This window comes from Megalops cyprinoides, chromosome 2 (genome assembly GCF_013368585.1).
Source record: "Megalops cyprinoides isolate fMegCyp1 chromosome 2, fMegCyp1.pri, whole genome shotgun sequence".
NCBI lineage: Eukaryota > Metazoa > Chordata > Actinopteri > Elopiformes > Megalopidae > Megalops > Megalops cyprinoides.
The window spans coordinates 55,240,098-55,257,884 of NC_050584.1; the positions used below are offsets into that span (position 1 = coordinate 55,240,098).

A 17,787-nucleotide genomic window follows, 5' to 3' on the forward strand; every position below is an offset into this window, starting at 1 on the left:
GGTGACACTCGCATCTCCCACTGAATGTCTCCAGCACTGAATCCAAAATGAACCCATCTGGTGTGGTGCCAGCTTCAGCCTGATTTCAGCTGGATGGTTCACCCATGTGAGGCCTCCTGCCCCTATTAAATCATGACTTTAGCTGCATGATTTGAGTTGGCCTAATAAAACATATGTTCATCAGACAATGCAATGAGCTTGCTAAGATCTAGAGGACTATGTGTTAGGGGTTTAATCTTTCAAAGTAATGACTGTTGCCTCCACCAGAGTTTTACTATTTAAATTAATTCATTGAATCTTCATAAAAATGATTAAAAGTATGGCTTATTGAGCATGTAGCTTCTCCTACTTTGATTTAATAAGCCATTGGATGAGTTCACTGAGCCGCACCTGAACTCATAATGGAGCTCTGACATTAGAGGAAAATGCAAGAAGCCCCTCCCTCTTATTTTGTTATATAAGCGCGCATCAATAAAGCCCCTTAGTGTAATTCGCATTATTCATTCTAAATATAAATATGTTTTCCCACAGTATGGTAACAGTTAAATATAAATTAAATTTACTGCAGTTAGATAAATGATGCTACAACCAATGATACCTGGGGGGAAAGAAGAACTGGGGATAATACAGATCAGGCAATCAAGCAGATCATGAGAGGACTAATGCTGAGCATGTTTAACTTTCACCCGGATAGATGATGCCTCTAAGTCTCAGCAGAATCTACAGAAATGTGTTTGATCTTCAAGTAGAACTTGTACAAACTCTTGATTTAGCTTTTAAGCCGTTTTAAAGCTGAAACAGCAAGTATTTTGCCGATAACGTACTTAGAAATTTCGGCACACTCTGGTTTAGACACTCCCATGTTTTCCAGAAGCATAAATCTTCGCGCTAGTATTTTCTCCTTAGCTTAGCCTACAGTATGCTACAGACTTAAATTCCCCCCACTAAACACACGAACACCGAATAACGGCAGTGCAAATCAGTTGCGTTATCCATGTAACCATAGTTTAGCTCCCAACTGATACAGCTAAGGAGCGTATTATGGCGCTTGTGTCTGTGAGCTTGGAGCTGTATAGGCACCGTGCAGGCAGCTTGGGCTTGTTGAGGTCCTTGGTGTGCCGGTCCAGAATGCTCGAGTTTGATTGGAGGCGGATAGTAGCTATGCTAGTGATCCGCTTGACAACCAGCGGCTGAGCAGCAGCAGCAGAAACTGGGTGGGAGTAGACAACAGCGCAGAGAAAGGAGAAACCGAGATTTCGTTAAATATTACACAACAGAATCGCCGAACAACGTAATTTTCCGTTGCACAAATAAGACCGAAGACCCCTTCTGCAATTCATGTATTTGTAAAGACCATCAGGTGAGGTTTAAAACGGATTGAAGTGGTTCATATTCTGATAGCCAGTGGGTAGCTAGCTAGCTAGCGAAACAATAAATTAGCTGGCTAGGTAGTAAGGCGTGTATATCCAATTAACCTTAAGCGAATTGTGCTACTATTTGCCGACTACTTTTACCACCGTCTGGAAGGATCTGTCACGTTGGTCTCTGCGGTGTGCATCCCCGACTGCGCAGTGTCATAGCTTGATATCGAGTGTAGCTGCCATTGGCATTGCTCCTGGCTCGCTTGCTAGCTAACATTAGCTAACTGGCTGGCTATCTGCAAGCCCACATGGATCAGCCCGTTACCCCAAAACAGACTGAATGTCAGTAGCGAGCTGTGTAGCAAATACAAAGGAGTGGGTTGGTTATTTACCTTCAGCGTTTGCATGCTGGTGATTAGCTAGGTAGCAGAGACATTGGTAATCCGGTGTTAGCTAGTTAACGTTACCGGTTATAAAGATCCTATTTTAACCTGCGTAGCTTCACTAGCTAGCTAGCTAGTTAGTCTGGCTAGATTATGAAAACACCGCTGGATAAAAGAAGGAATCTGTAATAAACGCCACAGACAAGATTGCGACGACTGTGTTGATCTGAACATACAGAAAAAGGCTGGTTAGCTAGGTCTATTGTTTTCCTAATTGGTTTTATGTATTTAACTTACATGGCTAGTTACATCAACTATCATATTTAGCTGATTTTTATGCGGGTGTTTCTCGTTTTTGCTTAAAAATATTATGTTGTGACAGTACATTTTAACTTAAAACAGAAAGGTAGTCAATAGCAGTTTTGTTGTAATCTAGCGAGCTAACGTACAGTAGTTAACTAGATGGTTGAGAAAATAATTATTTTAAACAGAGAGAAATCGCTTTTATTGCAGTTTTATCCGCCGTGATGCATAAACATTCACATTACAGATCCATGTTGTGTTTGATACTGTCGTTCATGTCGTTCTTTTTTGATATTCTGTATTGGAAGTGGATATGAAAGTGGATAATTTTGAAATATTGAAGTCTCCTTGCAAATAGCTCACCTGCAAATAACAACAGCAAAAGCAGAACAATGTGTTGACAACAAATCGATCCCCTCTAAATCATTTTCCTTAATAGTGGTTAAGTAAACAAATCAAATGTCATGATGTGTGAGTGTTCAGATAAAAACAATCCCTTTTGGGATGGGAGCAGAAAAGTTTAGTTTGTAAACTGTGGGGAAAAACAGGTATCACAGTGAATATCATCAGGTGTAAAGTAAGTAATGTTACTGTACTGTTAAAACAGTAGGTAGATATTTTACAGTCTCGGGTTGAACTTGATATGTAACCAAGCCACATATTTTGCCTATTACGTTGTCCAAGCATGTGTTAACACAAGGTCAAAATGGCCAAAACAGTACCAAAGCACTGTAACAATTCCCTGCTCATGTTTGTTTCAAAGTTTGTGTCTGTGGAATATCTGACTGGGATCAGATACATTTCTCGTGAAGGAATAGGCAGGGAAACATACATGGTCAGACTGAGGACAGTGTGAAGGATGGCCTTTTGCCACAGGTGGTGTTTTTGTATGATTTTAAGGACAATCAAACAGTATGAAAATGAAACGGTATGAAAAAACAGCATGGATGGTCAGCTCAGCAGTGCTCTGGTGGTGGCACTGTATGTCTGTCCATGAGTATCATTTCATTTGAAGTGGCATTCATAAACGCTGTGTGCTTGGACCTGTTATGACTACATACTTTTCCTGGTGTTCATTTTCAAATATTTAAAGGTTCTCTTAGATAAGCATGTCATGACAGTTTTTTTAAGGATTAAAATAAGATTACTCACAGAACAAAGATGTTATACACAGTTCATATACCTGTTTACAGCCCCAGTTGCTGCCCTGATTAATAACCTAGTAGAAATGGATTGAATTACTTTCATGCACAACTATCATCAACCTGCCCAATATAGGCTGATTAAATTGATTTTATTTGAAGATGTTGATGTTGACTTTATTTTACATGTTGAAGACTAATTGTGCACTTTAGACAGTAGCATGAACCATTATTCATTATATAGTCTTTACTGAGTCTCTCCACTGGCAAAAAATAATTTAACATAAGCAGCCTGCTTAATTTGCAAGCATTCTAAAGACTGTGCCAATTTTAATTTGAGCCTGTACTTATTCATATAATGTTCCTGGATCCTTCCCTGCCCCTGGATCTGCATCAGCAAGAATGCATTTTGATCAATGATAAGAATGTAAGAACGTTTTTATGTACCTTAATCTGCAAAAGCATTGGTTGCCTTAACCTGTGACTGTACCACACCAGGTGTCAATTTTGGATGCAGGTGTTTGTACCGCCTGCATACCTGCAGCTATTGCTTTGAGGTTTACACACTGTCATTTGCTCTTGCCCTTTTTTTCTTAGGACATTTTAAAGCTGAAACCATGACAGCAGAGGAGACCATTAACATCAAGGAGGTGGAGATCATTAAACTGATCCTGGACTTCCTGAACTCCCGCAAGCTGCACATTAGCATGCTCGCCCTGGAGAAGGAGAGCGGAGTCATCAATGGACTCTACTCTGATGACATGCTCTTTCTGAGGTAGGCTTCTGTGGAACTGTGGAACCCCACTGAAAAAACCACTGATCCCAGGGCAGTCACTGTGCACTGAAATATGAATTCATGATATCAGCTGCATTAAAAGGCTCACAAAGTGGCCCTTTATTACTCAGTGTCTGAAGCACAAGTATGTATGTTTTGTTTATGCTGTTAGGGATTGTCACACTACATAGCTGAAGCACTCATAACTCTCTCCAGCATGTATTCGCAAAAAGAATCTGGTTAATATGCAAGAAGTGTGTACTGTACTGTTCATGGATCAGAGAACGTTGTACAGTCTGTTATTGCCACCCTCTGCTAAGTTTACAAACCTTACTGTTTGTTCTGTTTTGCCCAGGCAACTGGTGCTGGATGGCCAATGGGACGAGGTCCTTCAGTTCATCCAGCCTTTGGAGTGCATGGAAAAGTTTGACAGAAAGAGGTGAGTCAGATAACAGTTTTTACTATCACAACGCTCTGAACATAGAGTCAGGAATTTTCCAGTATTCATGGTAATGTAATACTCTGTTTGCAGACAAAATTGTACTTCTCAGAAATATTCCTTGAGAATCAAAGGAGACAAAGGGGCTATTTCACAGTCTTTGGTTAGCTGTAATACAGGACATAAATCACAGACACAAACTCCACACCAGACTGATATTCACAGTCTATATATACACAAAACAGTCATGTTTCTTCACAGGCTGTCAGATAGCTAGCCCAGTTGAAGGTCAGAGGCACACTTACGCTGAAGTCTTGGATTTTTATATACTGTAAAGGGCCAGTAATCGCTTGTTGTGTCTGCTGCTTGAAAATGCAGCCACATCCCTGTAGCATGCGTCTGTTGTGACTGCAGCATGTTTTCTAGGTTCCGCTACATCATCCTCAAGCAGAAGTTTCTGGAAGCCCTGTGCGTAAATAATGCCATGTCAGCAGAGGACGAGCCACAGCATGTAAGTGTGGGAACGCCTGCCTCTCTCTGCCTCTTGCTGACTGAATTAGCTGTTATGTCAGAGAGGGTGCAGCCTGGAGCCTTATTTACAGTACAGCCAGCAGACGGTACTGATTACACGCTCCTGAATTAGGGATTCCTGTCAGTGTTTGTTCTCTGTGGTGTGTTCACGTGAAACTGATTTAAAGGTCATTTGCTGCGTTACCCGTTTTCACAGCACAGACATCTGACAGTTTCTTGTTTGAAAATCCCAAGGGGCTCTCACTTGTTTGTTGTACTGAGCAATGCGGTTTTCTTTCATGTGTAATTGTCCTGCACATTTGTTTTACATATTGGCTTGTCTCTGAATGATGCACCATGTTAACGGAAATGCACACATCAAAATGTTTAAGCATGTATGTGCATTGAATAAAATGTCTTTACTAAGTACTTTTAGGCAGGTGTATTGTGCCACTTCACAAACAGTAGTCTTTACCTCAAACAGTTAATGACATACTATATTCAGAAGCCATAAATAAACATGCTAAATTTTACAATAGTGTCTTTGCCATTGTGGATTGTTGGGTTAATTAGTATGTTAACAGTTGAAATGACCTGCCATTCCATCAGCAGCGTCATTCCAATCATTGTCTCTCTTGAGCTATGTGTACGACTATGTGCTCAGTCTTAAGTATAAAAGAGAGTGGCAGCATACATACATTGACATCTGTTGTCAGTTCGAGCCAGATTCTTTTGTGTCTGGTTAATTAATCAGGCTCTGACCTGGAGGAGGATTCTAGAGCATTGTTTCTTGGCAACTCTTAATTTAAAAAGCAGTTTAATTGTAGGTCATAAAGCAGTCTTTTCATATAGACGTTTTAAATCAGTGTAAGTGCAGCACAAAAACTCAGGAATGGCTCCTCTGCATGATTGAAAGAGTCCTTGTAAAAGTTACATAATTTAATCCTGACTGCGTTTCTTTAAAAAAAAAAACCCAAAACAGTAAAAACTACAGGGGTCAGTGAAATGAAAAGTGAAAGATTACAGCTGAGTCCGACAAGACATGCTACCGCTGCGTATTTCTTTTGGAACATGAAACAAAAAATGTGTTTGAAATACGCAAGCGTAAATGGACAGACTAGAGGCACAGGTTGAGAGTTTTAGTGAAGCGTGTCCTGCTTTCTCCCTGTGCTGCTGCAGCTGGAGTTCACCATGCAGGAGGCAGTGAAGTGTCTCCACTCTCTGGAGGAGTTCTGCCCGTCCAAGGAGGACTACAGCAAGCTGTGCCTGCTCCTGACGCTGCCTCGCCTCACCAACCACGCCGAGTTCAAGGACTGGAACCCGAGCACGGCGCGCGTGCACTGCTTCGAGGAGGCCTGCGTCATGGTGGCCGAGTTCATCCCGGCCGACCGCAAGCTGAGCGAGGCCGGCTTCAAGGCCAGCGGCAACCGGCTCTTCCAGCTGCTGATCAAGGGCGTGCTGTACGAGTGCTGCGTGGAGTTCTGCCAGAGCAAGGCCACGGGCGAGGAGATCACCGAGAGCGAGGTGCTGCTGGGTATCGACATGCTATGCGGCAACGGCTGCGACGACCTGGACCTCAGCCTGCTGTCCTGGCTGCAGAACCTGTCGCCGGGCGTCTTCTCGTGTGCCTTCGAGCAGAAGCAGCTCAACATCCACGTGGACCGGCTGGTGAAGCCCGCCAAGGCCACCTACGCTGACCTGCTCACGCCCCTCATCAGCAAGCTGTCACCCCACCCGGCCTCGCCCCTGCGCCGCCCGCAGTCGGCCGACACCTACATGTCCCGCTCCCTAAATCCCGCCCTGGACGGCCTCTCCTACGGCCTGTCCAGTCAGGACAAGAGGGTGACGGACCTCGGCAGCAAGGCCTCGCCCATGTCACACTCCTTTGCCAACTTCCAGTACCCCGGAGGGCCAAACCTGAGCCGCAGTCTAATGATGGAGCATTCAGACTGCCACCGCATTTACGAGGAGTCTCCAGACAGGTAGGGCGAAGATTACCATCACTTAACCCCCCCCATTCTGGGATCAAGCATTTCCATACTGGCTATACACTTCCTCATGCATTTTTGGGAGAGGCACTTACGAACCACAACTCGTATATATATTAATGTCATTTAGCAGACAGTCTTATCCAGAGCGATTTACCTAAGTTACAGTTTTGACATGTTATCCAGTTATACGGCTTGGTATTTTCTGAGGCAATTGTGGGTTAAGTACCCTGTCTAAGGGTACAACAGCAGTGCCCCGGCAGGGAATCAAACCAGCAACCTTTTGGTTATGAGCCCTGCTCCTTACCACTGTGCTACACTGCCACTCCATGTGAATTCCATACGTGTGTTTGCTGACGTGTGTTATGACGTGTGTATGCAACATGCGTTAAATGTGTACATGACAGTGTATATGACCTCTGAGACCCATCATGCGAACTAATCGGCGATTGCTGGGCTTAATAAGGAGTATTACTCCCAGCAGCAGTGCTTTCTCCATATGCCCATGCTTGCCCTCTGTAATCCTGTTACACTTGTATTATTGAGTCTCCGCCCTGGTGCTGATTAACCTCTGAAGCTCAGGGTGTAGTTCAGCATATGCTAACAGTTGGCCCAATGGGATTGCCTGTGGGAATATAAACATTGGCACTGGAGCACTTGCTTCTTTTGTTGTGTGAGAGAACCCCAAGTGTGCCATTGTTTGCGCGGTATTGCAGAGAGGGGTGTTTTTTCAGCGAGAACTGTGTGTACTGTGTAGGTCCACCTGTTTAGCAGACACCCTTATTCAGATCCACTTGTAATGCTGGCACGCGCACATGATGTCACCCATATACGCAGCTGGCATGTAAGTGGAGCAGCCGAGGTGAAGCACCTTGCTCAGAAAGCTAAAGCAGTAGGGATCATTCAGAGATAGAGCCAGCTGGCCTGTGTTGTGACCCCTGTGCTGCACTCCCTGATCCAATATTCTAAGCGTAATGGAAGCTTTGACCTATGCGCCAAGAGTCAGAGTCAATCCTTATTCCCGTGATGAGAACTGCAGGTTTGCTCCCCCCCCCCCCCCCCGGACAGCGCCCGTCTTTACATTGATGCGTCTGGCAGGTTTTGATGTGGATCTTGTGGCCCCATGTCTGTAGGATGCACGCGTCGGTGGACAGAATGCTGGGCTCCGTCGGGCCCCACTCTCTGCGGCCGTCCTCAGCCCCCGGCGGGGAGACGCCGTCCCAGGGCTCAGCCGAGCGGAATGAGGTAATCTCCCCAATCAAAGCCATTAGCTGCCGTGTCACTGGGGATTCGCTGCTGCACCCTGTCACACCAGGAAGCAGCGGCAGATCTTGTCTAGACTGAATTCGTTGTGGGATTTAAGCAATAACCTGCAGTCTGGAACCACACTGCCAAATAGGGTGGTCTCTTTTCTCCCCGCCTACATTTAATGGCTCATAAATCCCAAACAGAGACCCACAAAGCCTCTGCACACATGTAGCCCGATGAATCACAGTGTGAGTTACTGTTGCCATCTCATCACAAGAAGGTGGAAGCTCCAAAGCAGTGAAGAGATGAGGGCTTGTGCAAAGAATTAGCCTGTGTGTGGGCCTACTACAGCGAAGTGCAGTCAGTCTTGAATGGATACACTTCTGTTCCTTTGTGCTGGAAGTTGCTCTAGACGAGAGCGTCCGCTAAATAAATGTAATGTAATGCAATCTCATTGGTTGCTGCTTGCATCCCACCAGTCTGTTTGAATGGATTCCCAGGGGTAGGAAGTTGCGTGTCAGTCTCCATGGTTCTCCAGGTCAGTGCACTGAAGGGGTCATTTGTCCCTAGCCCGGGACACTGTTCCTCTGTGGGCAGGCAGCCATCTTATCCCCATTTGAGAGTGAGCCAATCTGATTGTGGGGGAAGCAGAGGGTACGGACGGGAACTCGTCTGTCCTCGTCCTCCCAAAGTCAAAGCCTCCACTATATCCTTTTCCAGCGGTGGGATCCCACTCCCTGACTGCCTCCATTCATGGGGGGGTGCACCGCTCGCTGCTGACTACTGCAGTACTGGCAGGCTGAAATTTAGACCAGTCCCTTTCCTGTCAGAGGATTGATAATCCTACTTTATACTGGCTATAATATGCTCTGACTCCATTTATTAGTTTGGAATGTGCATTAAGGTTTGTGGGGATATTATTACATTGTTTGGAGCTAATTTTTGGAAATGGTAGTGGCTTCATTCCTTGTTTGTAATAGGAAGTTCAATTTGTTAAGTAATGGTTTTTTTTCTGTTTTCACTGAATTTAAAGGGAAAGTGTCAGATTAGGTTGAACAGATGGCTATGGATTAAGTTTGTTTGGTTTCTAGTAATTCAGCGGGCGGTATTATCTTGAATTTGTCCCAAACCCTCTTCATTAGCCATTGTTCACAAATAATAGTAGAGATAAGATTACGGTACCATAATTCAATGTGTTATGACCAGGCAAAGTTCAAGCCTGTTTGATGAATGAAAGTGCATCAAAAGCATTATCAGTAATATCCCCATCAGGTCTACAGTAAAGTGTAGAGAGCCCACTGATTTTTGGTTAATACCTAAAGCATTGTGGAAGCATCCTCCCTTATTACATGGCCTGGTGTGTGTGTCTGTGTGCCTGTGTGTCCGTGTCTGTGTGTGTCCGTGTGTGTGTGTGTGTGTCCGTGTGTGTGTGTGTGTGTGTCCGTGTGTGTGTGTGTGTCTCTGTGTCTGTGTCTGTGTCTGTGTGTGTGTGTGTCTGTGTGTCCGTGTCTGTGTGTCCGTGTCTGTGTGTGCGTGCACACCCTCAGCTGCGGGACTCCACGGAGCAGTTCCAGGAGTACTACAGGCAGCGCATGCGTGTGCAGCAGCACCTGGAACAGAAGGAGCAGCAGCGGCAGCTCTACCAGCAGATGCTCCTGGAGGGCGGGGTCAACCAGCAGGAGGGCCTGGAGGGTCAGCAGAATCTGACGGAGAAGTTTCTCAACAGGTCAGTGGTTGTCTGGCTGGAGTCTGACTTTCGGCTCAGTGGGCCTCTGGCTAGTCTCTCATTGTGGGGTCAGTGGTAGTCTGGCTGGTGTCTCAGTGTGGGGTCAGTGGTAGTCTGGCTGGTGTCTCAGTGTGGGGTCAGTGGTCCTCTGGCTAATCTCTCAGTGTGGGGTCAGTGGGCCTCTGGCTAGTCTCTCATTGTGGGGTCAGTGGTCCTCTGGCTAGTCTCTCAGTGTGGGGTCAGTGGTCCTCTGGCTGGTGTCTCAGTGTGGGGTCAGTGGTCCTCTGGCTGGTGTCTCAGTGTGGGGTCAGTGGTCCTCTGGCTGGTGTCTCAGTGTGGGATCAGTGGTCCTCTGGCTAGTCTCTAAGTGTGGTCTGCTCAAATACTGTAGCTGTAGCTTTCAATCAATCAGACAGACACAGAGTGTGCATTCTGAAACCATGACAGTAACAGGGTTGAGGTACTGATGCTCCGCTCCAGTAAACACAGTGGAAATCTGTCACTGCCGCTCCAAACTTCTGCTGTCTCTGTGAGTTTCTGCTTAATCCCAGAGTGCATTACGTCCCAAATTTGCCAGCAGCATTCTGCAGATGCAGACTAAAGCTCTGCTGTGTAAGAGCCCAGCTTTGCACATGCGTGCTCAGAGACTTAATTTTTCCGAAAATGGAAGTACAGCTCATCCCTTTGGATTGATTGCTTGAACCTTGAGAGGCGTCAGGGAACTGCATGAAACTCTTTCAGGCCATTAAAAACTGGGAATCAAGTATATGTGCAGTGACAGTGCTCTGTAATACCTCTAAAATACTGAACTGGCACAGCAGTGAGCCCTGCCTCAGCTGTCCTCAGGCAAAGGGAAGTCAGTCACCTCTCAGCCCTCAGAGGCTCTCCTAAAGCCAGAGTTTTCCTGGGTCTTAAATCCTCCACATAAGCAGTAGTGATTACGTGTGCTTTTCTGATGTGTTTAGTCTTTCTTTAAAATGGTATGAAAATATGAGAGAAATTTATTTCACGTTGGAGTCAGACCAGGTTAAATTTAGAGAACAGGAGGAACCAAAGGGAGTCATGGAATATCATGCGAGCCAAAATGATCTCATCCTACCCAGTGTTGTTAATAATACAACAAAGGGAAGGATCTGGGGGCCAGTTGCCATGTGTATTTTTCTGCATTATTTTTAGTGTATCTGACAAAAAAGGGCCATGATTTCTAATGCCTTCCAGGAGCCCTTTAATCATTTCTGAGGCCTGTGTGCCTGAGGAGTATGACTGGGTGAAAGCGTGGCCTATCCTGAACCGCAGTGTCAGGCCAGTCTGTGACAGTGCTGTCCCAGGGGAAGGAGCTTTGCTGTGTGTGCCGGTGGGCAGGCTCAGACGGGACACCAGATGGTCGAGGACCGCTCAGGGAGATGAAAGGAGTCATCGGGGACGTCGCTGTCCCGGCGCTGGTATTTTAATTCGACAGCCTCACTGAGCTGGTGCCACATTCACTGTACATCAGGCAGAAGCTCTCTACCTGTCCCTGGTCTGATTGTTCTCAACAGCACACCTCTCTGTCCCAGAATTATGCTCTCTTTCTTACAATGCTGATCGCACAGTTTGATAAAGCCCTTCAGTTGTTTCGTTGTGTATGTCCTAAAGAAGTGATAGGATTCTAATCAATTCCTATGAGGATTTCATGGTCCGGTTTCTCCATGAGGCAGGTGGAGATGGGCTACTTTAGCTGACTGTGTGCATTGCTGGGTTTATGTGGATGAGGCAGGTGGAGATGGGGTATATTTATCTGTCCTTGTACAGTGCTGGGTTTGAGCACGTGTTTTTCCTCTCATATGAGGCTGCTGGAGATGGGCTGTATTAGCTGGGTTTATGCGCAGGTCTATCCAGAAGCTGGAGGAGCTCAACGTGGGGATGGATAACCTGGGCGAGGAGGTGCAGTCTGTGTGCAACGGGAAGGCGGGAAACGTGGGCCCCACCCCCAGCAGTAACATCACCCTGACGCCCGAGCCGGGGCAGCTGCGGGACAGTGCCGACGTGGTCAGCAGCACCCCGCAGAGGGGCGGAGCCCGAGGGATGCCTGCGCTGGACGAGTCTCCAGTCCTGGTGTCTCAGAGGTGAACTCAGACACACCCACTTCCTGCAGTGCATCAGCTTGTCTCTCTTAATTAGAAAAATGCTCCATCAAAATTTTAAGAAGGCATTAAAATGTTTAGTACATTGGTAATATTGGAGTACATCACAGTAATATTGGAGGAACCTTTTGAGATGCTTGGATTTCCACATAGGTCTCAAGTGCAGAATTCCACTTCCACTGGATCAACACAGGGGGATAGGGGTGTGGTTTTGATACGGTTGTGTTAACAGTTTCACTGTGGATACTTGAAACAATATCGCATTCCGCTTGTGTTTGTCCAGTGGGAGTGGAAAATGCAGCTTTGTGGGAAAAGTATGTATCTCAAAAATCTTAAAGATAAGAACAGTGAAGTTTACATTTTTTTGTATTGTGTCATTTTTGTGCTTCTTTTTGCTGTGTATTAGAAACATATTAATGTTTGTGATGCTTACTGGTAATGTCTTGTTTTTATTCCAGTTACAGTGATGGTAGAAATGACTGATATGGGGGTCATAGTTGTTGATATTCACTCTGCATGTGTGTGTCTTTTACAGTGTACAGGCCAGAGCTGCCCAGCCATCAGTCCCGGATGACACAGGGTGCTCCCCGACACGGAATAGAACTCAGGAGGTGGGTCTCCACAGTAATCACTGTGACTAATCATTAGACTTGGCCCCTCACACGTGGCAGTAAGTATCAATTTTGTGCATGGAGATTTTTGTTAATATGCTGGCATCATCAGGGATTAGTCCATGGTGATGAAATATGATGATTTATTAATATTAGAAGCAGTAGTTTGGGAAGCTCTGAATACTTGTTTCTGTTGAGCATTTTGTAAGTTGTGCAAACTAACTCTTTCATATGACATAAGATGTACCTCTCAGCAGTGTTAATTGATTGGAAAGAGGAGAGCTCTGTAATGAGTTTGGCTGACTGACTGACAAAATTACAATGACTAGCAATGACTAGGGATTGAATACTGTTTTAGCTCTGAAGGGCAATAATTATTTTCATTAGTTTGTGTCAGTAACAGAGATGTCTGTTCTATGTTCAGGGGGAGAAGCCTAAGGCTCAGTTTGTGGCAGTGAACACACTGGAGGACACCCAGGCTGTGCGTGCGGTGGCCTTCCACCCCACGGGGGCGCTCTACGCTGTGGGATCCAATTCAAAAACGCTACGGGTCTGTGCGTACCCAGATGTCCTTGACACCAGGTAGGCCTCTGCCATTTCCTTGAGCTGAGCGCTATTTGGGAGTCTACAGACAGTGCTGATCTCTGGTAAACAGCACTTACACTGAGTCTGAAAAGTAGTACTGAATAGTATTGAGTGAATAATTTTAGTTGTGAATTCATGAACTGTTGTCTTGATCAACGATTATTACATCATATTGCATTATGATGCCATGTTATAGCTGCTGTTGTTGTAACGTTGGACAAGGTAGTTAACCCGCAATTGCCTCAATTAATATCCAGCTGTATAAATGGAATGGAAAATTGTAGTCTATGTAATTCATTCTGGAAAAAAGAACCTGCTAAATGACAGTAATGTAATGTAGCTGTAAATGTGACAGTGCCATAGCAACGTGGATACATGCTGTCTGCCTCAGTATTGTAATGCCGTGTTACATTCTGTCTGTCAGAGAGTTTTAATGCAGTACTACATGCTTAATGTCATTGTGACGTCATTCAGAGTGTTTCTCCCTCATCTCCTCAGCGGTTCAGGCCCCCCCAAGCAGCCAATTGTCCGTTTTAAGAGGAACAAGCACCACAAGGGCTCCATATACTGTGTGGCCTGGAGTCATTGCGGGCAACTGCTGGCCACTGGCTCGAACGACAAGTACGTCAAAGTGCTGCCCTTCAACGCCGAGACCTGCAATGCCACAGGTGAGACTCCTCAGCGAGAGCCTGGTGCCTGTCTCTCACCTTTATCTTTAAGAGTGGGAGGGAACAGAATCTGAGCTAGGATTTACTCCAGTCAGAGTCAGTGAAAATTAGAAAGTATTCACATAAGGTACCAGTCAAAGGTTTGGACACGTCTAGTCATATAAGGGTTTTTCTTTATTTTTACTGTCTTCCACGTTTTAATAATACAATATAAACAATAATAGTAGATATCAAAACTATGAAATAACACAAATGGAATTATGCAGTGACCAAAAAAGTGTTAAACAAACCAAAACTATCTTATATTTTAGATTCTTCTAAGTAGCCAAAAATGTTGGAAAGAAATTCATACATAGGCATCAACTTCACTGTTTATATTTGTCTTAGGAATTTCAGGCGTTTAAGCCTAAGTCTTTAGATCGAAATGTCTTTGAATGCATGTTTCTCATCTTAATCAGCGGTGTCCAAACTTTTGACTGGTACTGTATCTGAAACTCTAGTGTAGAATGTCTGCTCTGTCAGTTTCCAAAGCTGCTCTGCCTGCATGCTCTGTGTATTCATGCATATGATCATGTGTGCATGCACCCGTGTGCAGGTCCAGACCTGGAGTTCAGCATGCACGACGGCACCATCCGGGACCTGGCCTTTATGGAGGGCCCGGAGAGCGGGGGCGCTATCCTGATCAGCGCCGGTGCTGGAGACTGCAACATCTACACCACGGACTGCCAGAGGGGCCAGGGCCTGCACGCGCTCAGTGGACACACAGGTATAACAAGCCTCCTGAAACCTTCAGTCAGTCACATGCAGAGTAGTTCAGGGCAGGGTCCCAGACAGCTTCCCTGACGTTTACTGCCGAGGCTGAGAAAGTAATGTTTGTGATTTTTCAGGACACATCTTGTCCCTGTACACTTGGGGTGGATGGATGATTGCGTCGGGCTCCCAGGACAAGACGGTGCGCTTCTGGGACCTGCGAGTGCCCAGCTGTGTGAGGGTGGTGGGGACGGCTCTACACGGCACAGGTGCGTCTCGGGGGTTGTTACTATGCCCCCCACTGTTTTGTAAACCAGACGGTAAAAAGATGACAATACTGTGGCCCAGAAGTAGACGGCTGAAGATATGCTGGGTGTAAAAGTAAAACTTTGCTGAGTGTAATGTCAGTGTATGGTCACCAGATATTTAATGTGCCTACTAATTGATCCAGTAAAGCATTTACAAGCTTGGATGGAAAAGCATCCTGAAGTAGCTGTGTAACTCAAGGACCAGGGTTGTACATTACAGGAAAAACATTTGCAGCTGTGATGATGTAATTTGTCCACCAGGTGTCACTGTTTTGCACTTTTGCATTAGAGGCAAATTAACTGATTTTCTCACACATTTAACATGTGGATGGCTGAGGGATGATGAAACCCTTTGTAAAACACATGGTCTCCGAGGGCCTGCTGAAGGTCGACGGCCTTCAAAAGCGCGTCTAAGCTGTGACGTTGCTCTCCCAGGCAGCGCAGTGGCCTCGGTGGCAGTGGACCCCAGCGGGCGGCTCCTCGCCACAGGCCAGGAGGACAGCAGCTGCATGCTGTATGACATCAGAGGCAGCAGGATGGTGCAGACATACCGCCCCCACACCAGCGACGTGCGCTCCGTCCGCTTCTCTCCCGGCGCACACTACCTGCTGACCGGCTCCTACGACAACAAAGTCATGATCACTGACCTGCAAGGTGCAGCCCCACCCACACACACACACACACACACACACACACACACACACACACACACACACACACACACACACAAACACACACAAACAGTGCTGCACCACCCCATGCCAGCCAGTCTGTGGCCTTGTTTTGAGTCATTTTGAAAATATTCTTTTCTTGTGGCACTATCCAATACATGTAATTCAAGCATGAATGAATAACCCAGTTTGTAATTTCAGACCACACTCCTCCTTGGAAACTTTTTTTTTTTTTTTTTTTACCCAGCAACTTACAAGTGAGGCAGAGTACAATCATTATTATTGCAAGAGAGGAAGGGATGTGTGGTTACCCATGTCTCATGTCGAGTTCCCAGTATGTGTGTGATCTCTCGCTTTGACACATGTGTGCAACTGTGTTCCCCCAGGAGACCTCACGAAGCAGCTGCCGCTCACAGTAGTGGGAGAGCACGGGGATAAGGTGATCCAGTGCAGGTGGCACACGCAGGACCTCTCCTTCCTATCATCCTCCGCAGACAGAACTGTCACACTGTGGACCCACAACCCGTAAGACTGGTGGCACTGAGACCCGCTGGTCAGAAGAAGCACAGTGGACCCCCCCACCACCACCACCGACCCCCTTCCCGAGACACTTCTCTCCTCCACTCTCCCCTCTCAGACTAACGAACAAAGCGATCTCATCCTGCTGGGACGGATAACGTGGAAACTATCAGTGTGTTTGCGTGTGTAAGTGCACGTGTGCGTGTATGTGACCACAGTTGTGCTCATGGCAGTGCTGTGTATTCCAAGCACATTAATGCTTCTGTAGCTGACTAACTGTACGTGGCCCCACTGTTCCTGTAAAGTCGAGTGCTAATTATGTTGAAAACTCCAGTGCTGCATCCCCAGGTCATGGAGAACAGCCACACTTCAACTGACCCCACATGTGCAGGAAAACCATCACAGTAGCTCTCATATTAAGACAGCGTCAGTGTTCCGCTTTTCTTAATTGGATGCAGAAATGGATAAAACATCTATTTAAATCATGTTACATCAGTCATATGGTGCCTTGAAAAGGTGGTTTCCATTGATAGCTTTGTCAATGTTAACTTGAGCATGGTTGCAGATTTTCACATTTTTTAATCACCTGACACATCTTTCAGAACAGTGGCAGTGCTCCCATCTTGCACAGCTTGTATAATGCTGCGTATTATTTGGGTTCTTTAACAAATGGATGTTGTGTAGTTGCCTGTAGTCCAGTATGGCTCCAGGTCCTGACAATAGACTTTAAAATACAAATTGTTGTCAAAAAATAGAGGCTTCAGATTTCTTCTGTAGACTTACTGCTTCCCAAACACTTTTAACTTTTGTCTTTGGAAGATATATAAAGGAGGCATTGTTTTAGTTATTATAATCAGTTTTTATGATTTCAGAAATGTGTACAATCAGCAGGAGCTGCTGTGGGGGGCATTCAAAAACCCTTTCTTGTAAAATGAAATATTTGGCATGTTCAAATGTATACTGAAGGCTATATAGATCCTGTTGTAGTAGGATAATTCGGACATATACAACAGGCTGATTTTGGTTCAGCCTCTTAAGCATTGCCCATTTTATGGAGAGTAGCACATATCCAAAGATAGGTACAGTTGCAGATGGAAGATGGCCTAAGGCAGTGAATGTCTGTAATGCAGCAGATATTCACATTTAAAGGCAGTCTTTGCCTATGCAAAAAAAGGGACCTTCTTCATAACACAAATTAGAAATGTGACATTCCATTTGCATGCTTTCGAGAAAAAAAAAATTTTAATCACCTTTTCACCAGAACCAGAACATTATTTCCCCTCCAGAATATTTTAATTCTGCACTTTGTATAGGAAACACAACTCAAGTTGTTGTTTCTTGTGAATTGTATTGAATGTAATGCCTCTGATTTATTTTCTTATTGTACATTATCTTTTGTTTAAATTAAAAACCAAAATAAAGGGAGTTACTACAATTTCATGTCATGTTGTGTATTTATGTCCATCTGTGCTATCAGTGCTCTTCTTTTATAACATTGTTAAAATGTGAAGACAGTAATGGCTGTTGAAGTGTAACTGCTGCTGCTATGTCATGTCAATAAATGCCTGTGAAACTGAAACTCCCTCCAAAGATTTGGCTTTTAATTTAAAGACTGCAAATTTGGTGAGATGTTAATTGTGTTGAATAAAACCTGTTTATATATAATTTAATTTTATA

The 17,787-nt window shown here is 45.2% G+C and overlaps 1 protein-coding gene across 1 annotated transcript; it reads left to right on the top strand.

Moving 5' to 3' along the window:
- The first annotated feature begins 1,183 nt into the window (after window positions 1-1,183).
- LOC118772730 (WD repeat-containing protein 47-like) lies at window positions 1,184-16,492 on the top strand. The gene is made up of 15 exons (XM_036521298.1): window positions 1,184-1,360; window positions 3,787-3,964; window positions 4,320-4,403; window positions 4,830-4,914; window positions 6,093-6,895; window positions 8,035-8,146; window positions 9,697-9,875; window positions 11,744-11,980; window positions 12,534-12,609; window positions 13,034-13,191; window positions 13,693-13,862; window positions 14,458-14,628; window positions 14,750-14,881; window positions 15,356-15,574; window positions 15,978-16,492. The coding sequence occupies exons 2-15, from the start codon at window positions 3,807-3,809 to the stop codon at window positions 16,118-16,120; spliced, it is 2,727 nt and encodes a 908-aa protein (XP_036377191.1). The 5' UTR covers window positions 1,184-1,360; window positions 3,787-3,806; the 3' UTR covers window positions 16,121-16,492.
- Window positions 16,493-17,787: the final 1,295 nt, after the last annotated feature.